The sequence below is a fragment of the Panthera pardus genome, unplaced genomic scaffold (assembly GCF_024362965.1).
Source record: "Panthera pardus isolate Hobbes unplaced genomic scaffold, ASM2436296v1 HiC_scaffold_10, whole genome shotgun sequence".
Classification (NCBI taxonomy): domain Eukaryota; kingdom Metazoa; phylum Chordata; class Mammalia; order Carnivora; family Felidae; genus Panthera; species Panthera pardus.
The window spans coordinates 18,695,514-18,721,892 of NW_026526655.1; the positions used below are offsets into that span (position 1 = coordinate 18,695,514).

The window sequence follows — 26,379 nt, forward strand, 5'->3', positions numbered from 1 at the left end:
TGATCTCGGGAAACTTCCTGCCTGAGCAGAGTCTTGGGGTGTGTGGGGGCAAAGTTGGGGTGGGGTCTGCATCATCAGGGGTGCACTGGCCGTCCTTACTCTCTGGATCATGCTGCCCCTCCCTGTGGTGGGAGCAGCTGGGGAAGATGGCTCCCTAGGTGGCTCCTGTCTGAGAAGGGCCAGGACTATGAGTAGCTGAGGGTTCCTGGCCCTGGTGACTTGAGGAAGCTTGGCAGGCAGGACTGCTGGCCTGGTGGGGAAGGCCCGGGGCCCGCCTGAGCTCCAGATCTGCCATTCACTGGGCTCTTCGAGTGGCCAGAAGCCAGGCCCTACAGGAAAAGTGGCGTTAGTCTGTCCTGGCACGGCACAGGGTATTTTGGTGGGGATTATGCATGCAAGTGTGTTTGTGCAGGAGCAAGCCAGCTCATACTCTCTGTGGAGAGAGTCCAGGTTGCTGGAAACCGAGGTGGGAGGAAATCCAGGCAAGGTGCCCGCTGAGCTGGGCCCATCCGTCAGGAGATCATTTGAGGTCCAGGAAGGCAGTCCGTGCTTCTTCCAGGATTCCAAGCACAGCGGACTTTCCTTGGAAGGCTTGACTCTCCTAGGCTTTTTGTGTTGTTGTGTTTCCTTTCAGTTTCTTAGAAGGCTATTTTTGAAAATTCTAGCTGGTCTCTGCTGAGCTCATAAAGAACAGACTGAAGGTTTTATTCTTGCCAGGACCAGTGAGAAATGGGGAGTGTGGAGTTGGCCTAGAGGTGGCAGCAGGCAGGACAGGGTAAGAACCCCAAGTGGGAGGGGGAGCATCAGAAGAAATAGAAACCCCATAGCAGCCATTTTCCCTCCGGGTCATCTCCTCTGGTGCCTTTGCTCCTGGCCAGGGAGACGGAAGGCCTTAGGGACAGCAGATATGCTGGTTAACATCTTCTGTTCTCTCGTGCACTCATTAAGTCCTGGCTAAATGTTTACGGGGGGCTTCCTAGGTCCAGGCTCCAGACCTGGCCCTCAGAATCCAGGTGCCAACAATTCCAAGCCTGGCCCTCTGGGTGCCATAGGGGTCTGGGGCAGGCCAACTTTTTGATGCAGGGTGATGTGTGCTAAAGAAAGCTATAACTAAGCTAGACCTGCAGCCTAGGGAGGTGAGGCAGAGAGACTGCAAAGAACCTTCCAGACAGAGGGCCTGGAACGTACGTGGCTAAAAGGTCTCAGAGTGGCTGGAGGATTCATAGGGAGGAAGGGGCCCGGGATGTGGCTTGGGAGGCAGGCAAGGGCCAAGGCATCTTTTTTTTTTTTTTTTTTTTTTTTCTTCAACGTTTTTTTTTTTTTTTTTTAATTTTTGGGACAGAGAGAGACAGAGCATGAACGGGGGAGGGTCAGAGAGAGAGGGAGACACAGAATCGGAAACAGGCTCCAGGCTCCGAGCCATCAGCCCAGAGCCCGACGCGGGGCTCGAACTCACGGACTGCGAGATCGTGACCTGGCTGAAGTCGGACGCTTAACCGACTGCGCCACCCAGGCGCCCCCCATGGCATCTTTTTAAGAGTTTGAACTTCTTCCTGAGGGCATTGATGGTGATGTAAGCAGGGATGGGGGACAAAGACATGATCTACGTCCATGACCTATCACTCCGGTCTGGGGTGCAGGGTGCAGGGAGAAAAAGGGACTAGCAGCTTGAGGTGGGGGAACAGGAAGGGAGACCCACACTAGAAGACTGGCAGGGAAAGGGGGGTGGGATTATTGGGATGGGAACTGGGTGCAGGCAGCGAGGGAAACGGAAGTGTCAGAACTATCGAGAGAACCCTAAAGTAGCAAGATCTCCAGTTTTGCAGCTGATCAGTATCCCCCCCCCCACTAATGAAATGACAAAAACAGTTTATTCACCTGTCAAAAATCACAAAGGTGATGGAAGAAAAGTGAGAAACTCCCCAGGTCCCATTCCACGTCCACTGTGCTGGGGTGATGAGGGGTGTGGAGTGGGCTTTCACACTCAGCGCTTGGACAACGTACACACAAACACAGTCCAGGAGTTATTATATTTCTCTTGCTTTTTTTTCACAGTAATGGCACAATACTATACATAATGATTTCTGCTCAGCATTACACCAATAACATTTTCACTCAACATGATGCCAGTAACATTCTGTTCAGCTCAATACAGATCGATGCATACAATTCTAACTCATTCTTTTTAATATATTGCATAATACTCCCCAATATGAATGGCCCTTAAGTTATTAAGCTAATCTCACACTGGATGACATTAGTTGTTCCCAGTGCCTTTTTTTTTTTTTTGCCACTACAAAGAAAGTTGTAATAAACATCTGTGTATGCGTGCACACGCGTGCACAAGCATGCATTTATTCCTACAGGTTAGTTTCCCAGGAGGGAATTTCTGAGTCAAAGGGCATGAGCTGCTACAATTCTAGTCGGCCCTGTCAAAATCCCTACAACAAAAGTGGTAGCGGTTCCTTCCCTCCCAATGTTTGAAGGTGTCTGTTCTTTCTAAACTTACACAGCATTGAGTGGAACTGGTTTTTTTGTTTGTTTGTTTGTTTGTTTTTGTGGGTATGTGTTTGGTTTTTTAGTTTTATTCATTTATTTTGAGAGAGACAGAACGAGCAGGGAAGGGGCAGAGAGAGAGGGGTGGAGAGAGAGCATCCCAAGAAGGCTTCGTGCTGAACAACCTCAGCCTGGAGCCCAAGGGTGAGCTCAAATTCACCAAACCACGAGATCATGACCTGAGCTGAAGCCAAGAGTTGGATGCTTAACCGACTGAGCCACCCGGATGCCCCGAGTGGAACTGTTTATCATGTTTCTGATGTGAAAATATTTCAGGTTGATTCAAGGGAGTCTTGATTTGCATTTCCTCCACTCTTTGTTGAGCATTTCCCCATCTGGCTGCTCCCTGTCCGTGCCCTCCCTGTCATGGCCCAGGTTGAGCCCAGTTCTGTGCTGTGCCTTTGTGAGTGAAGGGGTCCGTCTTTTCAGATCGTAACCTGGGGACCCATTTGCCACTTGTTTTGTCAGCTAGTGAGAGTGCAATATCTACTTTCCCACAATGTGAGGCATTTGGGGAGGCATCAATTCTATGCCCAGAACTGCTCCAGATTCAAGAGAGCCAGCCCTGCTGGGCCATCGGTTCTCTGCCCCTGTACCCATGCCATCCTGGACACCCTACCTCTTAGGGGCCTCTGGTTGGTCCTGCCAGCATTTTTAGGTGCTTCAAATGGCCCTTCCTAAGAGCTGTGTCACACCAACCCCTCCAGGGTTAATGGCTAACTAACTCAAAGTTACCTACACAAAGTTACCTACACAGGCACTCCCCCTGGACCCCTGTCACCCACAATGGAAGCCCTGACCTGACACTTTGTGTCACCAGGGACCTGCTGCTGTTCCCAAGTTTGGGGGCTATTATGAAATGAGAATCAACCGTAGCCACGTTTGCTCAGCTGTGCATGGGATGGCTTACCAAATTGGGGGAGGGAGTGGGGGAGACCTCCATCCATCCCATCTGGAGCTCAGAGGTCCCACCTCTCTGTTCTAAGAGGCTTCAGTCCTGCTCTGTACCCCTCTCTCAGGGCGTTCCTCTTCCCAAGTGACCAGCAGATTGACCTGGAGCTGTGGGCAGAGCAAGCAGAGTTTGACTGCACTGAACTGCACCAAATGCGTGTACAGGACAACTGCATATTCTCCATCAGCCCCAAGGCTGGGAGCCTAGGTCCTGGGCAAGAGCAGATGGTGGAGTTCAAATACAGGTGCTCCTCCCATGCCAGTCCTTACACTTCTTGTCCTGGAGATCCCCCTTTCCCTTGGTTCCTGGAAGAGCTTGGCCTTGCACTCTGTGATTCCAGGGTACCCTAAGTAGCTGCTACCCTGGGAGGACCCTGCCCACCCACCTGGTGGGGAGGTTTGATTTTCCTCTTGCCCCATCACAACTCAGGGGTTTCCACATGTTCCCAGGGGCTGGCTGCCTCAAAGTCACAGGTACTTTGCTCTTCCACTTGTACCAGGGCTCAATAACTCATCCCAGATTTGTCTCCTCCCTTCCAGCCACCTGTTCATCGGCACTGATCGCCTCCCAGTGCTCTTCAAGGTGTCCTATGGCCGTGAGATCCTGGTGAGACCCTAGAGCTCCTCTTGCCCTGGACACCGGAGAGAGGAGCAGGAAACCGTGCTCCCCCCTGGGGAGCTAGGGTCCAGATCTCTCTGTTGGGTGCTTCACTTCCTCCCAGGGAAGGATGCTACTCATGGGCTTTCTATTTCCAGCTAAATTTCATAGGTGTGACAGTGAAGCTGGAGCAAAAGTACGTGCACTTCACCTCCACTAGCCACCTGTTCATCCCTGTCCCCATCGACGACACACTGCCCCCAAGGCAGGTCAGTAGTCTACATTGTCCTGGTTACCAAGAAGCCTAAGCATTGATCTCTATATATCAGCATGTATAGAGGTGACAAAGACCCTACCTTCCGGAACTCCTCACTCTACCAGGTGGGGCTACAAGTTTGAACCCTGAGATTGGGCAATTGGGAGAGAGCCAAATCGAGACGTTTCTGCTTCCTGGTGCCTAGTGCTAAGCCCTTTGCCAGACCTCGTTCCCCTGCAAAAGCAGACGGTTCTCTCCTCTAGCAGAGGATTTTTCAAACTTCTTTGACCATGAATCACATTAACGTGTTTTGGATAATAACCCAGTAAGTACATACATCACATACCAATTGAAACATAGTATCACAAATCCATATGTACCCTACTACATGCAAAGTGTTCTGATGTCTTCCGTTTTTATTTTATTGCATTCCATTTCTTACACACTGGACATGACCTGCTAAATTAGTTTCCTGACCTGCTCACTAATAGGTCTCAGCCCCAGTTTGAAAATCACTGCTCCCAAGAAGGACCTCTTTCTGTTAATCCTCAAATAATTTTTCTAGGTGTGCAGGATGGTTTAGCGTTGGTCTGACTGTATTTCATGGACGTGAGACACACAAAAAACTTCCATGCTGTTCCGCCATCTTGGCTCCCTCTCCTTGAAGGACCTCTTTCTGGAGTGTGAAAAACAAATGTGAATCCTTGCAAAGCTATAGAATTTTCTGTATTAATTGGAAGGAATTGAGTTCCTTTGCTCTGAAAATGTACATTGGAAATCTCCCAGAGCAGGACATAGTGTTTTCTCAAACATGCCACAGCTGAGAAATTTCTAACCTTTTAGAAGTCCTTGTATTTCTGAGCAGAGGCCTCTGGTCATCCATCCTAGAGTCAGAGGAATGGGCTTTCTGGACCTAAGGGGGGGGCACCCCAAGCCCCAAGCTCTGTTTGATTTCCTATACCACCCTCTACTCTACTGGCTTCCTGGGAGGCAAAGACTCTTGTGCCCCCTGGAGATCTTTCCAGAGAGACTAGACCACTCCCCCATGGCCTTCAACATAGATGATGGAGAATGCTCCCAGATCTGGAGCCAGGAGACCCAATTGTGCCTTCAGCCAATCTCCACAACCATGGCCAAACTTCCTCTGTCATTCATGAGATGGTGACAGATGGTTGTCTGGACCTGCAAGAGGGCAGCGGAGATAGAAATGAACAGATTTAATTTACATTATGGAGGCAGAATCTTTGGGACTTGCTGGGGCCAGACTTGGAAAGTAGGAGAAAGGGAGGGATTGGGATGTATTGAATTCCTAGTTTGAGCATTTACTGAAAGGAGACACACTGCATATAGAAATAGGCTTTGTAGTGAAGACTTTGGTTTTTTACCAAATTGTAGATGCCTATGAGACAATGCGGGGGGAGGGGGCTTGTCTGGAAGAGGTTGGATACCAGGTCTGGAGCTCAGAGGGTGACCCAAGCAAGAAAAATAAAATCAGCATATTCAGGAGCAGTTGCTGATAAAGATGAGGGGGCAAGACCTAGATCCAAATGAACTGTTTATTCTCTCTGGCTTCCATTTTCTTAAAATGAAGGATTGGACCAGAAGATGTCTGGTTTCTTCCAGGACATTCTGTGATTCCCACACTTCGGAGTTAGCCTTGAGGAACCTTATACCTTCCTTACACTCCCTTATCTGCCTTTAAGCAGGACTGCCTCTAATGGTGGACATGAAAAGTGTTAGGTGGTTAGAAAGAGAGCCTAGAAAATTCTAAAGAGTGAAGGGTGCATGCGTGGCCAATTCTATAAATTTTAACACTAGAGACACAAGCATTAGTGTCCCCTTATGCCTTGACAAAGGTAAATTTAGAGGGGAAAAAAGGATTACAGAGTATCCTAAAGTGTCACAGTCTGAAAATACAGTTACATACTTCTTGGGTGATCAAGCCACAAGGGAAACCCAAGGTAGTTAGGGAGCTCTGGGGCTGTAAGGGTGACATCATGGAGATCAACCTGCCCTCCTATAGCGGACACAGAATCCCAGGCTGTCTGCATTGCAGCCCTGAGCTGATGTGTGGAGACTTCACTCTTCCTGCCCCTCCCCTTACAGATTTATGAGCTGTATAACGGTGGCTCAGTGCCTGTGACATATGAGATCCAGACCAACATCCTGTCACAGGTTCAGGAAAAGAATTTTGATCACCCTATCTTCAGCTGCCTCAACCCCCAAGGGGAGATCCAGCCAGGCTCAACGGCTCAGGTCTTGTGGATCTTCTCACCGATTGAGGCCAAGACCTACACAGTGAGCAGCAGCCTGGGCTAATTGAGGGTGGATGTTGGAGTTGGCCTCTTCAGCAAGCCTTGCTCTGACCAGTCCCTTCCCCACCCTCCTAACTTCCCAGGTGGATGTGCCCATACATATCCTAGGATGGAACTCAGCCATCATCCGCTTCCAGGGAGTGGGCTATGACCCCCATGTCATGGGGGACACAGCCCCCTTCCACAACATCTCCTCTTGGGACAACAACTCCATACATTCTAGGCTGATGGTTCCTGGACAGGTAGGGGGAAGGGAGGTAGGAAGGCCTGAGGCCTAGGAGGAGCCTGAGGGCCCTGGGGTGGCCAGTGGAGGGATAGGGAAGCTAGGAAGGAAATGCGATGGAGGTGAGAGGGAGGGTTGCAGAGGTAAAGCCTGGAACCAGCCCTCCTCCAGATTTAGGAGGCAGCACTGGTTCAAAGAGAGGCTTACCCTGCCATCTAGTGCCCATAGGAGTTCCTGCTCAAGCCACTCCACCTGCTGCAGGGCCCTGCATCCTGCCCTCTTCTCTGGACATGGGGATGGGGATTCTGGAAGGGGTTGAAGGAAGCTCTCCCATTTTAGGGCTGTGAGGTGTTATCTTCATACAGAACAGTTCCTCCCCTCGACCTAGATGGATTTTGCTATAAGACATCTAGGGTCAGTAACACCATCTTTAGTTCAAACACATCTCACTGTTGGGAGGTCTGACCCATTCATTCATCCACCCATCCATCCATCTCCTTCCATTGACCCACATGCCCATTTACCCATCCATGTAACCATCCATACTTCCATGCAGCCACCCAGTCATTATCCACCCATACATCTGCCTGTTCACCCTTCCACTTTTTGGACTCTAACTGCATGAGAAGCACTATGAAGGCCCTGAGGACACAAAGAAGAACCAGGCAAAGTCCTAGCCCAGGAGGCACTCAGGCTCCAGACAGAGAAAGTGCCCCTTCCATGTGGCCTCAGTTTTTCCAGATACCCTGTTTTGTTCCCAGTGAAGAAGCCAACAGATTGAAGGATTGAAGCTCCCCCAATTAATTTACAGCCATCCTTTCTCAGCCCTTCCAAGCCTATTTTAATGGTCAAAATCATAGGCTTTAGAGTGAGACTGGGTTTCTCCCAGCCTGTAAGAGATCTTTGGAAAAATTATTTATGTTTTCTAAACCTTAGCAGGACATCAGTAAAATGGGTACAATAATAATACCTATATCACAGGACCATGGTGAGGATCAGATGCATGTGAACTGCCTACCATGGTACCTGGCCTGTTGAAAGCACTCACTAACTGGTAGTGGTTGCTATGGTTATTATTCCTTCACCTTCCAAGGTGGCTGTTGTGTTGTCTCCACCAACAGAATGTCTTCCTGTCCCGGTCTCATATCTCTCTGGGAAACATTCCTGTGCAGAGCAAGTGCCGCCGCCTTCTGTTCCTCAACAACATCTCTAAGAATGAGACCATTGTCTTTGAGTGGCAGCTGAAGCCTCTAGACTTTGGGGAGGTGAGAGTCCCCTGTTTCCACAGAATCAGAGCCTCTAGCAGGGCTCCAGACCCACCCTATTCTACCTCATCCTATCCCATCTTGTTTCATCTTACCCCATCCCACTCAACTTCCCCTCACCATCCCACCCCAGGCCACCCCACCATCCCATCCCATCCCATCCCATCCTATTCCATCCCACCCCATCCCATCCCATCTTATCCTGTCCCACCATCTCACTCCGTCCAACCTGCTCCACCCCACCTCATCCTACCCACCCCATCCCATCCCTGAAAATCTCCAGAGACCTCCCTTCCCCAAACAAACAGGTGTCTGTGAGTCCCATGAGAGGGAAGGTGGCTCCTGAAGAGACAATCCCATTTGTGGTGACCCTGCAGACCTCAGTGCATGCCAGCTTCTACAGCATAGACCTAGTGTGCAAGGTAGGACTGGCACCAGAGAGAAGCTAGGATGGCAGAGCTCCCAGTCCTTGGGTGTGGGGTGAGCTATGAGATCCCCAGACTTCCAGAGAGAGGCAGGGGCCAGCCCCTGGATGAGGGGGGCCCAAAGCACATAGACCCTCCAGACCTTGGCCTTCACTGTCCTCATCCTGGGCTACAGGTGCACCAGCAGGAGCTCATGAATCAGTACCATAAGGAGCTACAAGAGTGGAAGAGTGAGGAGGTGCGGCAGAAAGTGGAATTCACCATCACAGATAAGAAAGTAAAGGTGAGGAGGCCAGAGTGGGCCTTGAACACCACAGACCTTCTGACCGCCTTACCAGAGGGGTCAGAGGTAGTGATCTGAGGTAGTCTTACATGCAAAACTGGCCAGCCTGCCCTAGATTAGCTTTCTTTCATTAGACGAAACATAGCATCTCCCCAGGAGACTCTCTTCTGGGTACAAAAACCTGGCTGACCATTCCCTGCCTCATGTAGCCCCAGTATTTAATGGGTGCCTGCTAAATGCTGGGACCCAGGGGAAACAAGACAGAGCTCACCCTCTGCTGGAAGACAGTGTGGTATAGTGGGTTCAGGTGCAGACTCTGGAGACAATTTGCTGAGTTTTGATGCTTGGCTTTGATGATTTCTAGCTCTGGCATCTTGGTCAAGCTATTTAATTATCTTAGTTCTCTCAACTGTAAAATGGGGATAATATGACATCTGGGATTGGCTTCAAGACAGCCCAGAGGTGGGGCCCAGACGAGACAAGATCGGCCATGAGCTACTGATTTTTGAAGGTGGGTGGTGGATAATGGAAGACTCTTTGTACATTCTCTCCACTTTCCTGTACATTCGAAAATTTCCATATTAAGAAGGTTAAAAATAAAAGTTTAAAAAATATTTTTGGATGCAAGAAAAATAGTACCTGCTTTGCAGCATTGTTGTAAGGATTAAATAAGGTCATACAAGAAAAGTGCCTCCAACAGTGCCGGGCACCAGGTAAGCATGTGCTAAACATGGCTATTAGTATTTGTAGGAAGAGACTGATAATAAGCATGAGACTAAACATCCATCTTAGTTCTTCCTCTGGTTTCACAGCCCCCCTGTGCTAGTATTTGTGCACCTTGATCACCTCTGTCCTCACCACACTGAACCCCCAGGGAAGCACTGCTCCCCTCTGAAACTGTGGCCTAACTGTGAACGCAAATCATGTCTTGAGGGTATGGGAGAAGGGATTTCTGAATTACATCTTAATGAGGGAGGGTATTTTCTTACCACACCAAACCACAAAGCTCCAAGGCACAAGGACACGCTCCCTTGGGACAGCCTGCACATGTTTGGTGGCATGTTATTTCTCTTTCCTTCAGTTGGGTTATCTGGTTTTCCTTGTCTGCAGGCAGACCTTCCTTAGGGAAGGTCCTGGAAAAGGGTGTGACTGGGAGTTGGGTGGGATCAAGAGGGCGGCAGATCCTGGCATTGGCTTTAGGCCCTCCATGGGTCAGCAGGAAGGGTAGGAAGAGGGGAGTCCCTCTAGGCGTCTTATATCCTAAGCACAGGTCTCTTTGCTTCCACAGAGAAGGGCATATTGTACAGCCTGTGAACCTGTGAGGAAGTACAAGGTGAGGTCCTAAACCCATCTCCTTGGGATAAATTGAAAGATCCTTCTTTGCTTCCAGAGATACCTCCAACTGCTGGCCCAGCTCCTGAAAGGAAGGGGTCACAGCCCTATTTGGCCCTAAAGGCCTGGTTGGGAGCTAGGGACCCATCGGTGATGGGAATGGAGTCCCCAAACCCCTGTCATCCACATCTCCCCCTTTTCGAAGACGCTGCCCCCCATCAAGAATCAGCAGCCTCTCAACCGGCCTGCCAGCTGGAACCTTAAGATCTCAAAGGAGGAGCCATCCTGGCTGTGTCCCCAGCTGCCCTCGCCAGGCATACTGTGCTTGGGCCTCACTGCCCGTGCACACGCCACCGACTACTTCCTGGCCAGCTTCTTCTCCGACTTTCCCCGCCACTTCTTACACCGGTGAACTCTCAGGGAGGGAGGGGTCTCTGCCCCCTGGGGAACCTCACTAGGCTTCCTGCCCCACCACCTTCTTTCCCTTGCCAACTTGGAGCCTCTTCAGATCCTGTGCTGACTGAGGTTTGGGCTTGGTTCCCCAAATGCAGTAGCACTATATTTGGGCCAAAGCCAGGGCCTGCCCCAAGTTCATCTATGTTCTCATGACTGCATCACCACCACCATTGCTCATGACCCCACCCCCAGCATGGTGGCTTGCCCAGACCACTCAGAATGTCACGGCCTGTTCCAGAGAGCTGCCAAAGAGAAAATGCCCCAGGAAGGAGTTGGCAGCTTCTGAGGAAGAATCCCCTGACAAGTGGGCCCCTGTCTCCAAGCAGGAGAAGCAACTCCTGGTTGACTGTCTCACCGCCATCATCAGGTGACAACCCCCGCCCCCAGACCCTCATCACCCCCCTCATCTCTCTGCACTCATTCAGCCAACTCTGGGTTCCCCCCATGGGCCCTGAAGTCCCTTCCTTTCTTGAAAACTAGAACTTCCTTACAAGGTCCTTCCACTGGTGGCCCCAGGATAGGGCAGCTCTAATGGAGCTGGCTAGAGGAATCCTCAGGGCTGGATCCTAAGTTTTGTCCTGTCCATGGCTGGTAGATAAGGTCCAAGTCAGTTCACTGTTTACCCAGGACTCCTGTCCCTTGTTTGTGTGACTCTGACCTCCTGGCTCTGTCTCTAAGAACCCACGGGGCCCAGAGGTGCCTTCCTCCAAAGAAGGGATAGAGGGGGCAACTAAGAGGTCTCCTTCCCTGCTTAGCACCCATTTGTAGACATAGTAGGCAGGCACTGCCCCTTGGGGAACACGGAAGTCAGAGACCCACAGGGGGCTGCAAGGCCTCTCAGCAAGGACCTTCTCTTCCTCCCTGCCATGCAGGGGTCTGCTAGAAGACAAGATCTTCCATGAGGCCGTGGACCAAAACCTGGTGGAGAAGATACCTTACTTCTGCCAGTTCTGGAGTGAGCAGTCAGCCAAGTTCATGGCCCAGAACAACAGCCTACACTTAGCGCCAGTCCTGTGTCCATCCTCCAGCAGCTGGGAGGAAGACAAAGGCAAGGAGCAGGAGGAGGACGAACTGAGCCTGGGGAAGAAAGAAATGGAAGAAGAGGGGGAGAAGAGCGAAGAGGAGGAGGAAGAGCTGGAGGAGGAAGAAGAGGAACAAGAGGAGCTGGAAGAGGTGAAGGAGACAGGCAAGAAGGAGCTGGAGGCAGAGGAGCTAGAGAAGGAAGAGAAGTTGCCCTGGATGGCGATTGAGCCCACACGGCAGCGCATGTCCCAGGAATCCCTGAAATGGCGGTGGCAGCAGCAGCTGAAGGTCATAGTGAAGGAGGAGCAAGAGCAGGATGAGAAGGAGGCGATCAGCCGGTGAGGAACCAGAGCCAGGCGAGGGTTTGGAGGGCAGCTGTGCACAAAAGGATCCTGGGAGGCAATGGTGTGCTGGGGCCAGCCTCTATCTGCGTGCAAGGCTCTTCCCAGCTCAGCGTGCACTCCCATCTCTCTGAGCTGAAGGCCTTCAGGGGGTATTTACAGAATGGCGATCTGAGATTTACTTTTTCCCTCCAAGACCTGGCTATTAACATTCACTAGCACATCATCTCCAGGGGGTAGTTCTAGTCTCTGAAGTCTCTTAAATGGGTTTCTAGAGGCCAGAGAGAAGCACCACCTCTTCTGGTAGGTCCTTCCCCTGGGGCTGCTCTGGGGGCAGCTTTCTGTCTTTGTTGGGATTCCTTAGGCCCCACCTGGTCCCTTCGGGACCCTCCCACCGCTGGGTGCCTTTTCCCAAGCCTGGCCCTGAGATGAGATGGGGCCTACAGTTGCCTGGGTTCGGATTTCACCACTGGCACCAGCCAGTGTAACGTTTGGCAACTTGGTCCCTTTTAAGCCCCAATTTGGGGGTCTGTAAAATTGGGACAAGGATGCCTTATAGTGTTGGAAGGGCAGGAAGTTAAATGAGAATCCACGTAGAGCACAGGGCACACAGTATACAGCACAGAGGAAGCGGAGAACGCGAGCGCTGTAGAAGGCGGTGCTGACACCCATGTCCCCGCCACTCGCAGTCTCCCGGCGTTCGCCAACCTGCAGGAGGCGCTGCTGGAGAACATGATCCAGAACATCCTGGTGGAAGCGAGCCGCGGGGAGGTGGTGCTCACCTCCCGGCCACGCGTCATCGCCCTGCCCCCGTTCAGCGTTTCCAGGTGGGGGCGCCGACTGCGCCCGAAGGGCGCGAGGGACGGCAGGGGCGGGCAGGCTCGGGCCCGAAGCCTCTCTCCAACGCCTTACTGGGGCTCTCTGCCTTCCAGGATTGTGACTCCAGACTTGCTGGCAGAGCCGCCCCTCGGGCTGCATCAAGCAGAGGTGCCCCGCCCGGTGGCGCCGCCCCCTACCAACACTCTGCAGATGTCAGCGCCTCGCCCCACGGACTTGCTGCTTTAAGGACCCCCATCTCCACCGCCCCGCCAGTAAAGCATATAGCCTTTTTTTTTTCCCCCCGTATCTGCCTTGACTTTATTTCCCCGACCTAGGAGGAATTCTCGCACGCGTTCTGGGAGGGACAGATGGTTGGAGTGGCTGAGGTGGACTGCAGCGACTCATTGCAGATTTGGATGCTGGAAAGTTGCGCCTCTCCGCTCCACAGCGCAGCTGGGCGAGAGTTCCCGCCGCTCTCTGCCGGGCGCTGGACCTGGTTTGGCCAGTGGAGGGCGCTTCGAGCGGGGCCTAGCTGGCCTTTGCTTGGTGGACAGGAACTGAGCGCCCGGCCTAGTCCGAGCAGCAGGTGGCCGCGCGGCGAGGTGACCACCCCTCCCCTTTCCCTGTTGCGCCTGCTCCGAGGCTGGGTCCTTCCATCGCCAGCCCTTTATCAGCATCTGCCGGGCTCCTGGGGCTCTGCTAAGAGCTGAGAAAGAAAGGAAACCAAGGCACGTCGCGGAGGGCTGAGCTAGACGCTGGGACGCGGGTGGAGGTCACAGCTAGCGGGCCACAGACCCTACTAAGCGATTCCCATCGTGAATCTGAATCACCAGCCTAGGGAGTGTCCTCGTCCCCCAGGATACCCACCTCCCCTCCCACTCCCCCTAACCTCCTCCCGGCAGCCTCTATCCTCTGCTCCTCCCACCCCCCCAGAGGCAGGTGGGTGGAAAAGTGACATCTGGTGTTGTTCCAGAGGCGCCCAAGTCCCCGACACCCCCCCTCCACCCCCGCGGCCAAGGCCTCCAAAGAGCTCAGGCCCCAGAGCCCTGGCAGGGGTGGGGAGGGGGTGGGGGCGCTCCGCCTCCTCTGAGTCAATATTTGCTTGGAGCAAACGGGCGCCCGGACAGGTGTGTGTGTGTGTGTGTGTGTGTGTGTGTGTGACTAGGGGCGGGGACTGAGCAGGCCGTATAAGGGCGCGCTGAGCCCAGAATCCCGCACAAGCTCGGGGGAGTGGGCTGGGGACCAAGCCAAGCACGGCCCGGCCAGGTGAAGGGTGGCCAGGAAGGGAGGGGCGGACCAGGTGCACACCTGCGGTGGCCGCCCCGGCGGGCGACGTGTCAGCCGCAGATGCGCGCAGGTGAGGGCGGCGGCTAGCGGAGCGCTGTGTGGCACTGTGCTCTCGGAAGACCAGGACAGGAGATCACCAAGGGCCACAGCCAGGCCCCGGGCCTTCCGCTCCCGCCCCGCGACGAGCCCCTCGCACAAACCGGACCTGAGCGTTTTGTTCGTTCGGCTCGCGTGAGGCAGGGGTGGCCTCTCAGCACCTGCCCCGGGGCCGGGCCCGACCGCCACGCAGGCACCTGCCGTCGCCGCCGCCGCTGCCGCCATACGGGTCGGAGAGGCTGCGAGCCGCTCCCGGGGAAGATCCGGCTCCCATCCGGCCCCGCCCGCCCTGCCTTATCCTGCCCGCAACTCCGGGGCTGCCCGGCTCGATTCCGGGTAATATGGGCCGGCTGAGCTGGCTCCACCGGGTGGCATAGGGGGCTGTGGCCGAAACAGGAGCCCTTCTGGAGGTGGAAACCCAGCTTCTAGTCCCTCTCTGTCCCAGCGACCTCTCTGGCCTTGGGCAAGTCATTTCCCAGCCTTTCCTCGGTTTTCCTGTATGTTCAGAGGGGTTGGTCTGGCCTTGGGCAAGGGCCTCACCAGTCCCCAGATCCTGGTTTCGGGGCTTCTAGCAATAATGCTGAGCCACTTACCTGGGAAGTTGGAGGCCTTAGAGGGATTCGATCGTTAGCTGTGAGGAGGTGTGGAAAATCAGGGTGGGGGAGCTAGAACCAGATGAAGATCAAGTCTGCTCCTTCACATCTGTTTGGTGCTGACATCCTGAGGGTTCGCCCCCTGCCATCTCCCTGGCCCTTCTTTCAGTCTTCCCATGTCTGAGACAGACAGACAGACAGATGGAAAAGGACAAATGGGGCCTGGTAGCCCTTGCCAGGGGGGGACCCCAGGCACCACAGCCAACCACCTTTCTTAAACTTCATAATCCCAAGTCTTCCTGTTATATGCAGCTGGGGGTGAGGGTGGGTCTCAGTGTCCCTCATCTTAGGTGGGAGTCCACGGGTCATTAGCCACAACCAAACCTGAGACAGCCGGCCCCTCTTCTGCAGGGAGTCAAAGTGTTAAGATCTGACATGAGGGAGGGGGGTGGAGATTGCCTTAGACCCCTGGCCTCCTGCCCCGGAGAGTCTAGAACTGAGGGTTCCACACACAGCCTGAGGTCAGTGTGAGCCCTTAGCTGAGTCTCTGTCCTTTCACTCCAGGTGTCCGTCTTTCCTCCTCTCTCAAAATTGATGGTGATGCTGGTCTAGCCCCAGAGAGAGGGTCGTAGGTGGAGGGAAGCCTCCTTGGATAGCAGTAAGGAGCTACAGTTTCCCCTTAGGGTGAGGAAGCATCATGGGGTAGGAACTGTACTCCCAGACAGAGGTAGCCCCCAGTGAAAGAGGAGAGTGAGGAGTCACTGGTCCCTTCCAGCTCCATTTTGGATGCTTCTGGAGGTGCTGGCTTGTCCCCTCCACTTGTTCCCCCCCCCCCCCCCCCGTCACCCCCACCCAACTACCCGCAGGGCCTCGGGATCTGCTGAGTCCTCTGCACAGAGAAAGGGAGGGGGAGGGGGAGGGGATGAGATGGCTCTGACAGATTCCAGGCAGTTCTGGGAGGGGGTGGACTGCAGCAGCCCCAGGGAGGGGGCATCCATGGGTCCCCATGCTGGGATATGTGCAGTCCCCATCCTGGCCCCCCGACCAGGCTTCTGTCCTGGGCCCAGCCCTCTGCTCCTTGCCTGGCACTGAATGATTTGCCTGTTAGGGGCCTGACCCGGCACTGGCACATCTTCCCTGTGTCGTTGAGGGCTTCCTCTTCCCCTCCTTAATCATGGAAGGGGTGAAAACTCCCCACCTTTGGCTGGGATTCCAAATCTTGGGGCTGCACAATGAAGAGCTCTCCCCCTGAAATGACTGCCCCACAGTTAAGGGGGGGTGGGGTGGGAAGAATTAGGCCAGCAGCGGGCAGGCCACCAGAGGCCATTGTGACTGAGAGCCACTGCCTTTCCCCCCCCAGGGCCTAATTTCCCCCAGAACTCCACTCCCAGTCCCCAAGACCCGCATTTCCAGACCAGGGCCAGGGAACGGGCCTCTCGTCCAGGTCCCTCCTCCCTGCCTGGCCAGGGGCGGAGACTCCAGGCGCCAGGCTGGCCTGCAGGTGCGGGGCTTGGGAGGGGGGGTGCTCAGCAGCTGGCGTTCGAGGGGCCCCCTTACCCCTCCCCCTTCCTGTTCCTAGCCAGAGCCTGCTTCCTGTCATCCCTGTCAGCACCCCAGGCGGGGGAGGGGACAGGTAGTGGAGGAAGCGGAAAGAGGGACTGAGCAGTGGGAGTGCGGGTGGCGGTGGGATGGGAAAAGCGTGCAGGAGAAATGTGGAAGGGAGGAGGAGAGCAGAAAACACAAGCAGGACAGAAGGATAGACAGAGGGTGCAGCCCAAAAGGATGGGAGACACAGGGAAGATTTCAGGACGGGGAGGGGGGGAGCTGCAGCCCTCCCATCATCCCCCTGTGAAAGCCAGAGCTAGAGAGAGGGCAGAGACAACCGGAGAGAAACCAGAGAAAATGGACGGAGGCAGAGACACAGAGGCAACGTGACGTAACAAGAGATGCACAATTCAGAGAGATGGAGAGATTCCAAGGTGCCAGGTCAAAGGTCAGGGTATCGAGAGGTGGAAGGCACAGTGTCTGTGGAGGTAGGGGTCCACCATGTGAAAACAGCTTCCAACCCCACATTGCGGGAAATTACCCCCAAGAGGGGAGAGACAAGTGGCTTCTATAGCCAGGGCTGGGGGTGGGGCTGATACCCCTCTCTTGAGAAACCCAGCTTTCCCCATTAAAGGGCAAAAGATGAAGAGGGGCAAGGCTCTGGCCCTACTGGGCACTGAGCAGCAAGGGGCTTGGGTCTGACTCCGTCTCTGCCCTTTTCTGTCTTGGCCACAGCTGGAGAAACAGCTGTGGCAGCTGACCGGCCCCCTGCCCACCTGCTGGTTGTGACTCAGCCTTGGAACCTCTGGACGCAGAGGGTACCCAGGGTCTATGTGAGAGTCAGGGGACCTGGGAGTGGAGGCACCAGTGGGGGGGGAGGGGGCCTCATACCCAGGTGCTAATCCCCATCCGGCCAAGGCAGAACCAGAGCCTCACTGACCTTCTTAGAGATTAGTCCCCATGGCGACCTTGGCAACTCGCCCCCTCACTCTGGCTAAGTGTGGGGGGTGGTGTGCAGAGGCCGGGTGGGGCAGGGAGAGAGCCTTCCTGAGGCATCACAGGATCACAGCAGTCAGGGTTGGGAGGGCCCTTCCAGGGTCAGCAGTTAGTACAAAACTGGGGCCTCAAGAGAGGGAATGACCTGCCCAAGGGCACCTATAGAGCCAGAAAAGCCTCAGACCCGAAGTCAGGTCCCCAGTTCCACTCTCAAGTGTTCTTTCCAGAAGAGCAGAGGCCTGAACAAGAACAAAGGACATTAAGATACACCCCCTTGGACCCTCCCCACTCATGATCTCCTAAACTGAGATCAAGGGCAGAGCAACTTGAATGGGGTGAGGCAGGAAGGCTCTCCCTCCTGAGTACTAGGCTGGCTTCCACAAGGCCAATGTGGAAAAGGGGATGCAGATCCCAGAGCTCTGCCTGCTGCCCTGACTCCTCCCTCCAGCCCAGCCCAGCCTGCGGGTGTGGGGGTGTGGGGGGCGGGGGAAACCATGCCGCAAAGCCAGTTATAACCACAACCACAATGACAGAGCTGCTAACATTTATTGGGTGCATATGGCACGCCAGTTCTGTGCTTTACATGCACCTAAATCTTCACCACATTTTTTAAGACTATTGTCCCCATTTTACAGAGGGAAAAACTGAGAAGTAGAGTGCAGCTTATACGCAGGGGAGCTTGGATTTGAACCCAGGCTTTAGAGCAAGACTCCAGAGCACTCTTAACCCTTCAGTGTCTGTATGATCAGGGGCGGGTGACTGAGACACCTTCTCTCCTCCTCTCCGTGGCCGTGGAATGGGATACGTGCATGTGTAAGCGAAGGGCGTACTTGTACTCCAACACCCAGCACAGAGTGGCACACAGCACATTGTATTAAACGTTTGAGGAATAAGTGAGTGAACAAGTGTGTGCCCATAAATGAGTGTGATTTGGAGGGGTCTACTGAATCCTAGGAGAGTGTTCACATGTGATGCCTGCCGGATCTGTCTGCGTGCCTGCAACTGTGTGAATGCATGTATGCGCGTGCCCTCTCCCTGCCTCCCCGTGTGAGCCCCATCGCTTTGCGTCTGGTGAGTGGGTGGTAGTGGGCGGGGCCTCCCAATTCCCCGGATGGTAGCCAGCTCTTCACCCTACTGAGGGGCAGAGAAGAGGGGCTCTGTTTCTAGCAGGGTAAGACAATGAGTATGTGGGTGGGGCTCCCGCCCCGACAGGACCCCCCCCCCACTCTTTTGGGGCCGGCTGTTGGACCCTGCCTGAGTTGAACTGATCTCTCACTCAGTTATCTCTGTCTCCCAGGAGACCAGATCTCACAGCCCCAGGGAAAGTGCCCTTCTGCCAGTTCCAGGCTCTAGAAGGGGGGAGAGGGGGAGGGGGAGGCGAGGCAGAGGGTGGGGGAGTGGGGCTGCAAAGAAGAGGCTGGTGGTGGGACCAGGGGAGGGAGGGCCCCCCAGTCACAGAATTTGCATCTTCAGTCACCAAAGCCCTGACTGATTTCCCAGTGAAATGAGGTTCGGGAGCAGGCCAACTTGAGGAGAGGACATTGGCCACTGGGTGCTTGCTCTAAGCTGCCCGGCCATACGGAGAAGTCAGGCTGTTCAGGGATGGGTGAGGGAGATGTCCCTGGGGATTCTCAGGGCCTTTACATGGAGAGAATAGAGACCTGGGTGGGAGCCCAGGATCAGGTTGTTTCTTTGTCAGATCTGCATGCACGTCCCCTATGGTATGGGTATCTGACTGGGGTCTGAGGGCCTCACAGGTCCTTAGAACACAGGACTGAGTCTGCTGGTTTCTCTTTGGGATCTTCAGGTGCCTTGTGAGATTTTGAAGAATCGTGAGGAAGGTGACTGAAGATTTCTCTATGGGACTGAAAGTCCTCATAAGAGAGGCAGGGCTGGATAGGGTGTGGGTAGGAGTTCTTTGAGGCTGATGAGATCCCTATGAGATCTTGAGGTCTCCTGGCAGTGTAGATCTGGGGACACCATTTTCTTTTTGTCTAACTTCCCCCTCCATGCCCAAAGGCTGAGGCTGTGGATGCAGAGGAGGTAGGGGTGAGGGTGCTGAGCTGGCAAACAAAGCCACCTGTGCATCCATCCTTCAGGAAGCTCTGAGCGCAACTGAGCTGGGAAAACAAACAGGACCAGCTGCTGGGGGGTGAGAGGGGGCTAGGAGGGGATTGGGACGGGGTGGGGGGAAGCTGGGGGGCTGGAGCTGGACCAGAGAAAGGAGAAAGGAGGCTGGGACAGGGGTCCATAGCACAGAAAAGGGACAGGGATCCCAGAGTCCCATTCCAGCACACGAGGCAGGGCCACCTGACAGCCCCTTCCCCTCAGTAGGTCATTCTTCCCTTTCTCCATGACTTTGAGGCCCAGAGCCAGGGAGGGGTCTGGGGGATGTGGGGACCCTGAGAGAGGACTAGGCAACTGCCTATCGGTGGTCTTGGTGGGTGTGCCTATTTCTGAGAGAGCCGGGCACAGACATCTACAACTAGGGGGAGCAATGAATGGGCCCTACACACCATTTTCCTGATGAGGAAACTGAGGTATGCAGGAGGGAAGAGGCTGGCTAGTGCCTCACAGCTTCTTAGAGCAGAGCCAAAAGCCGAATTTAGGACTAGAAAAGGGGCGGTGTCCTTTTCCACCCAAAGGGTCTCCACCCCCAAATCCCAGCCTGATTCCTAATTCTAATTTGGATCTCAGCTGTTATTCCTCCGCACTACTTCCCTGGCCTGTGAACACACACCCCGCGCGCGCGCGCCCCTCCTGTAGAATGTGGTTGTCTGGCCAGCTGAGAAACTGGAAACTGCCCACCTAGGTGGAGCCCCAATCTCAGGGCCGCGCCCAGGACCCCCGCCCCAGCTCCCGCAAACACACTGTCCATCTAAGAGACACCAGCGCACCTTCGAAGCTGACACCCAGCGCCAGCGTCACGGAACAACGCAGACGCACAGCCTGACGCACTCGCCACCCGCGCGCACCGCCCTTCCGACCTCAGCCCCCGACCAACTCCCTCATCCACCTCACCCCTCTTCGCCAGCTTCCTCCGGCGCGTCCCGCCCGCGCCTCCTGGTGGCCGAATCCAGAATTTCTGATAGAGATGGAGGAAGAGGGAGGAAAAGGGAGGGAAGGAGAGATTCAGGTTCTCACCTCCCACCATGTCCAGGCAAAGTCCAAGGGCCAGGACACGAAGAATCCAGGACTGGCTCTTGCCTCCCTCGATAGTTTGTACTTCTTTATGGATTTGGGGAAAGTATACCCTATTTGTGTTTCTCCAACCACCGCCCACCAAGGGTAGGGAATCAGGGAATTGGCATGGTTCTGACCCCGTCTCCAGTCAACCCCATATGGTCGTCCTTGCTGTGACTCAAATATTACTAACTGTGCTTTACTTCTCAGTTTTAGGGCACTTTATTCTTCGCATTCACCTTCACGCACCTTATGATCCTCAACAGCTATTCCTTACCAATGAAAAGAGAGACCCAAGGGAGGCTCCAGTGGCTCCCAGAGCTTGTTCTCAGCATTCCAGAATTTGTGTATGTGTGCGTGGGGGGGGGGGGAGTTGGTAGAGTGCGCAAACCATTACCCTAGCTCTCTCACTGGGTAATTTCCTCTACTCCTCTTCCCCTCCCCCCAGACATTTGGCCCAGCCTGACCACTTTGTTGCCTCACTCACTCATGTTTTATTGAGCACCTACTATGTGTCCAGCACCATGCTGGGTTTGAGGATAACAACAGGACTGACACAGCCCCTGCCTCCTTAAACAGAGCTTACACTCTAGCAAGGGAGACACTCGGTACAGCCATAAACACACATAAACAAAAGAGGAAGACAACTTTAGAGTGACAAACACTGTAAAGAAAATAGGGTGAGGGGTGCTTGGATTACTCTGTCGGTTAAGCCTAGGGCTTCAGACGTCAGCTCAGGTCATGATCTCACGGGTTTGTGGGTTTGAGCCCCGCATCAGGCTCTGTGCTGACAGCTCAGAGCCTGAAGCCTGCTTCAGATTCTGTATCTCCCTTTCTCTCTGCCCCTCTCCCATTCCTGCTCTGTCTTTCTCTGAAAATTAAATAAAACATTTTAAAAAACAGAAGAAGAAAAGAAAACAGGGTGGTATGATGAATAGTAAATGCCAGGAACAGCATCACTCAGGAGGTAATAAGGAAGCCAGCATGTCAAAGTCTTTGACTAAGACACTCCAGGCAACAGGAACAGCAAATGGAAAGGCCCTGAGGTGGAAGTGAGCTTTTGGCAGTTGGGGGAAAAGATGGACGGTCAGCATGGCTAGCCTGCCAGGAGCTGGAGGTGGCTGCATCTGGCCTATGAGTCCTTTTAGTCACAGGGGGCTGAGTGGCAAGAGGACTGGCTTTGGAGTCAAAAGGTTTAAATTCTAATCTTGCTTCGACACCGGTTTTGTGAATCTGGCCAAAGGTCGGCGCACCCCTGACCCTCAGTTCCCACATCTGTATATCCAAGCCTACCGCTCTCCACTGTTGTTGAGTCTATAAAGAAAGCACTTGGCTCATAGGAGCAACAAAATATTATTAGTTCCCTTCTCACTCACCCCTCCACTTCTGCTGGAATAGCCCCTCCATTAAGGAAAACTCACAATTTTGCCAGAAGTCTTTGTGCCTCATTGAGAGCTACGATGGTTGGGACATTCCGCGGTCAATTGTGAGGAAATGTCCTCCCTGGAGCCTCCCTTGGGTCGTCAAGCCTTTCCTTCTCCTTCTCTCCCTCCCACACTTCTCCCCCACACACAGGGCGCTGGGAATGAGGGTAAGAGCCTTGGCCCTTCACTCCCAACCAGAGCTCTCAGATCCTGGAGCTCGGTGTGGCGATTGGGAGAGTCGCGCTGAGGTTGAAATATTCTTTCTACCTACCACAGCGAGCCACTTCCCTAGCTACTATTATTTCTAAGCGCTTCGTAAATCCGCGCCCTCCCTTGGGCGGTTCACTCTCCCTGAGTTCAGCGCCGCCTCGCGGCGAGTCCTGCGGGTGAAAACTCCGGGACCGCAGAGCCGGTTCTGGGAACTCAAGCTTGGGTGGAAAGGAGCCACAACGGGCCGATCCTCCGGGGAAAAGAGGACTGAGGGGCGTGAGGAAAGTCTCTTGCGGAAAGTCGCGTCTACCCTCCCTGCCCAGCGTGGCCCCAAAGAGAGGCCTTGACCTAGGCCTGAGGAAGAGGCGGAGTTTAGACGTTGGGAAGAACTCCCCGCGCCCTCCAGTCAAGAATTGGCGGTCTTAGCCGGGCGGCCCCAGGGTGACCTGGTATCTCCATCCCTAAGTGTCCGGGCCAGGGAGGGCGCGTTCTGCCCAGAGCTCGGGTGCGCCTTGCCTGGCTCAGGCCCCCAATAAAGAAAAAGCGGAGTCAGCCTCAGCTGTGGCGGGCGCGGGACGTGTGCCTCAGCACTTTCTATTGTAATCCCGGAGGGCTGGGGCCAGATTGGTGGCTTTGGGAAAGGCCTCGGCTCCCCAGAGGACACCAGAACTGACCGCAGCCTGCCCGCTGACTCAGCTCCCCCCACCCCAGCGGGAGGGAATGCGGGGAGGGGAAGCGAGGCCGGGTATAAAGCCCCGCACGCCCGGCCCGCGCGCAGCCTCTCCATTTTTCCGTCAGTACCGCGCTCACCCACCCGGTGAATACTCGGTGCTGGGGCAGGGTTTCTCCGGGGCGGGGGAGGGCGAGGTGAGGGAGAGCCTCTAGCGGCCCTGGTCCAGCCCCGCGTTCTTCACCCCCAACCCGGGTTGGGCGAGCCTGGGCCCCGGATGGGGGCTGAGGGACGCTGAGCCTTTGGTCCCACCCTTCTCTCCTCAGCGGCATGAGCAGCGCCCCCGCGCCGGGCCCGCCGCCCGCCAGCCTCACGCTCTGGGACGAGGAGGACTTCCAGGGTCGCCGCTGCAGGCTGCTGAGCGACTGCGCAAACATCGCCGAGCGCGGAGGCCTGCGCAGGGTGCGCTCCGTCAAGGTGGAAAATGGCGCGTGAGTGATGGTACAGGCGCGGCCGGGCTGGGTTGGGGGCCGCCGGGCTCCCCTGGCCTAAGCTCCGAGCCTGGGACCTCAGCTCTCAGCCCTCCGTTCCCCAGACTGTTAGCCTTGCCTGTGACTGACCAACATGGGAAACCCCTTGGCCTCCCAGAACTCCCCCATGTGCCACAAGACAAATCATGTGAACTAAAAGGATAAAGGCGAGAGGCAACCCTTTGTGGGAGCCCCGAGAGATGGGCCTGAACCCTGAAGGGGTTCCCAGTGTAGTTATTTCCTCCCCAGAGTTTTTCTCTGCGCAGCTAGATAGTTCTGCACTTGGTGTAATAAAAGAAGCTAAATCTCTTCCTCTCCCTCCATCCTGGTCTCTGAGAGCCTGGGGCGCTTGGGAGAGCTGAGACCTCTGATTATTGCAGGTTGTTGTTATCACAGATTGCCACCGCAGGTTGGGGGGTTCCTACACCTACCTTTGCAGGCACCTAAATCCTCGAGGTAGGAACCGTTGGTAGGTGATCTTCAGACCTGGAAAATTCCTTTCATCCTGGGGAGGCTAAGCTGGAAGCCTGGATCCCTGAAACCCCAGATAGCAGCTATATACTGTCTTTAGTTTTTCTAGAGGGGCCATATTGCCATGTGCTGTGTATGTCAGGGTAAGGACTTGGGGTTGGGGAAAAATGATGGGGTTCTCAGTCTTTTCGATCACAGTAATCAAGGTGGGGACAGAGGAAGGAGTGAGCCTGGGGCAGATGCCTCCCAGCTTTCTTTGTCTTTCCCCAGTTGGGTGGCCTTTGAGTACCCTGACTTCCAGGGACAGCAGTTCATTCTGGAGAAGGGTGACTATCCTCGCTGGAGTGCCTGGAGTGGCAGTGGCGGCCACCACAGTGACCAGCTGCTCTCCTTCCGGCCAGTGCTCTGCGCAGTAAGCACAGTCTTCCCCTTCCCCTTCTGCTTCCTACCTCCTCACTCCAGACCCTGACCCCACGATGGCACCTCATAAAGGCTGTCCATCCAGTGTATGGGAATGTGTAAACACAGTTCCTAGATGAGTGGTAGTGGCATTACTTCCAGAGCCAGAAGAGTCCCTGAAAGTTGGGACAGTGGACCTCAGTCAGGTGCCCAAAAATCAGCACCACGGACAGCACCAAGCCCATGCCTGTCTTGAGCACCCATGTTCCTCACATCATGTCGTCCACACCTGTTAAAGAGTGCTTCTGCCATCACACAGTCCTGTAAGGTTGGGACGGCTGCTGTTAGCCTCATATACACGTATGGAAATGGGGCTCAGAAGGGCAAAGTGACTTGCCCTCGGACACAAGGGTTAACGTGATGAGACTAGAACTCAATTCAGGGATCATTGTTGAGAAGAGATCAATCTCTGTGTGTATGTATGTGGGGGAAGTGTTGGCAATGAATCAAATGAATCACTGGACAGGAGGATCTCACTTCTCACTTGTGCTGACTTAGGTACCCTACTGTTGAGGCCTGGGGCTGAGAGGTAGAGGGCAAAGAGCAAATGCTGACTCAGCCTAGCTTCTATATTCCAGGAGGGGAAGGCCCTAGGACTATGGAAGCCCAGACTCAGCCAGCACTGATGCCTGGCCTGTCTGTTATGATTCTGCCATCTGGCACCCCTCAGTTGGGCCTTACCCTATGAGAGGCTGTTCCCAAGGTGCTGCACAGGGGATTGAGTAGTCAATGAGGCCCTTAGGAAAACTGCCTTGGTTCATGGGCCAAATTTCTCTCAGGATTCCCTGATTTTCCTTCTGCAAAGAGGTCCAGATTACAAGATTCTCTCTAGTCCTGACCTGGAAGGGTTTCTGGGAAACCCTCAGTCTCACCATCTCAACCCAAAGCCATAGAAGGGACTAGGCGAGGGACTTCTGAGCCTCCCAGCTTCCTAGCCTGCTATGGACCTGATGGAGTGATCTTTGGGAATGCTTGTGGAGCCAAAGTGTCTGCAGAGCTTGTGTTGGGTGGCAAGGTGGGGAGAGTAGGGCTGAGAATGTACCCATTAATACCTCTTTGGAGGGCCTAACCTGACCACTCCCACCTTCCTGTGCTTCAGAATCACAGTGACAGCCGTGTGACCCTGTTTGAAGGAGATAACTTCCAGGGCTGCAAGTTTGAACTCAGTGATGACTACCCATCCCTGCCCTCCATGGGCTGGGCCAGCAAGGATGTGGGTTCTCTCAAAGTCAGCTCTGGAGCGTGAGTCCCAGGACTGGAACAGGGAAGATGGGAAGAGAATGGAGGCAATGGAGACCAGGGAGGGGGGTTGGGAAAGGTGATGGGGTGCTAAGAGACATAGTAAAGAGATGCTGAGTACTGGGGGACCGGGAGAAGTGAGATGATGGAGACAGACGGGGGGGGGGGCAGAGAATAGGAGAATAAGAGTCAGAGAGCCAATGTGGGGATAGAGCAAGGGATTTTTAAAAAGATGGATGAAGAGGCAATGGAGAGTGGGAATAGGGGAGAGAGATCATTGCAGGGAAAATTGAAGCAATGGCATTGGAGCTAGGGGCTGGGGCTGCGAAAGGAGGGCTGCTAATGGGGGACATTGGTGGGGGTGGGGGCAGAGCCTGCTCACCACCCCTGTGATCTCACTGGCCTAGGTGGGTGGCCTACCAGTACCCAGGCTATCGAGGCTACCAGTATGTATTGGAGCGGGACCGGCACAGTGGGGAGTTCCGAAACTACAGTGAATTTGGCACACAGGCCCACACTGGGCTGCTGCAGTCCATTCGAAGAGTCCAGCACTAAGCTCCACAGCCCTGACACCTCCCATGAGGACCCTCAATAAAGGTTCCTGAACCTGTCTGCCCCTCTTGCCTCTTTCTTGGTGTCTTGCGTTGTGATCTTCATCCTAATCCTTCTGAAGGTCCTTCCCTGTCAACCTGACTCTTCCCTCAGGCTTTGGGATTGTTGACTATGAAGCATAAACTGGCTTAGAATGTATGTGGCTAGATCCCGACAGGGCTGAGAAAACGGCTGTTAAGAACCTTGGGCATCCTGTTAAAGACAACCAGTCCCACACCTCT

The 26,379-nt window shown here is 54.5% G+C and overlaps 2 protein-coding genes and 1 long non-coding RNA gene across 10 annotated transcripts in view; all 3 read left to right on the forward strand.

Moving 5' to 3' along the window:
• CFAP65 (cilia and flagella associated protein 65) overlaps positions 1–13,141 on the forward strand; it is a 35,540-nt gene extending 22,399 nt beyond the window's left edge. For 4 of the 8 annotated variants that reach the window (XM_019445921.2, XM_019445926.2, XM_019445923.2 and 1 more), the window contains 14 exons: positions 3,576–3,752; positions 4,048–4,114; positions 4,264–4,374; positions 6,468–6,659; positions 6,760–6,918; positions 8,021–8,164; positions 8,473–8,586; positions 8,765–8,872; positions 10,161–10,205; positions 10,410–10,612; positions 10,899–11,027; positions 11,533–12,021; positions 12,714–12,851; positions 12,957–13,141. In XM_019445921.2, the coding sequence (XP_019301466.2) occupies positions 3,576–3,752; positions 4,048–4,114; positions 4,264–4,374; positions 6,468–6,659; positions 6,760–6,918; positions 8,021–8,164; positions 8,473–8,586; positions 8,765–8,872; positions 10,161–10,205; positions 10,410–10,612; positions 10,899–11,027; positions 11,533–12,021; positions 12,714–12,851; positions 12,957–13,089 (2,209 nt within the window). In that variant the 3' untranslated portion in view covers positions 13,090–13,141. Of the gene's footprint in view, positions 1–3,575; positions 3,753–4,047; positions 4,115–4,263; positions 4,375–6,467; positions 6,660–6,759; positions 6,919–8,020; positions 8,165–8,472; positions 8,587–8,764; positions 8,873–10,160; positions 10,206–10,409; positions 10,613–10,898; positions 11,028–11,532; positions 12,022–12,713; positions 12,852–12,956 lie in introns of those variants that run through there. The other 4 variants (XM_019445928.2, XM_053904758.1, XR_002079002.2 and 1 more) reach the window with 4 other exon arrangements.
• Positions 13,142–16,186: 3,045 nt separating this feature from the next.
• LOC109265045 (uncharacterized) lies at positions 16,187–18,265 on the forward strand. Its single transcript, XR_002079003.2, has 2 exons — positions 16,187–17,197; positions 17,996–18,265. It is a non-coding gene; the product is annotated as an uncharacterized LOC109265045 (long non-coding RNA).
• Positions 18,266–22,889: 4,624 nt separating this feature from the next.
• CRYBA2 (crystallin beta A2) lies at positions 22,890–26,156 on the forward strand. Its single transcript, XM_019445930.2, has 5 exons — positions 22,890–22,994; positions 23,174–23,338; positions 24,119–24,260; positions 25,407–25,549; positions 25,954–26,156. Exons 2-5 carry the CDS (start codon positions 23,178–23,180, stop codon positions 26,099–26,101), a joined length of 594 nt encoding a protein of 197 aa, XP_019301475.1. The 5' UTR covers positions 22,890–22,994; positions 23,174–23,177; the 3' UTR covers positions 26,102–26,156.
• Positions 26,157–26,379: the final 223 nt, after the last annotated feature.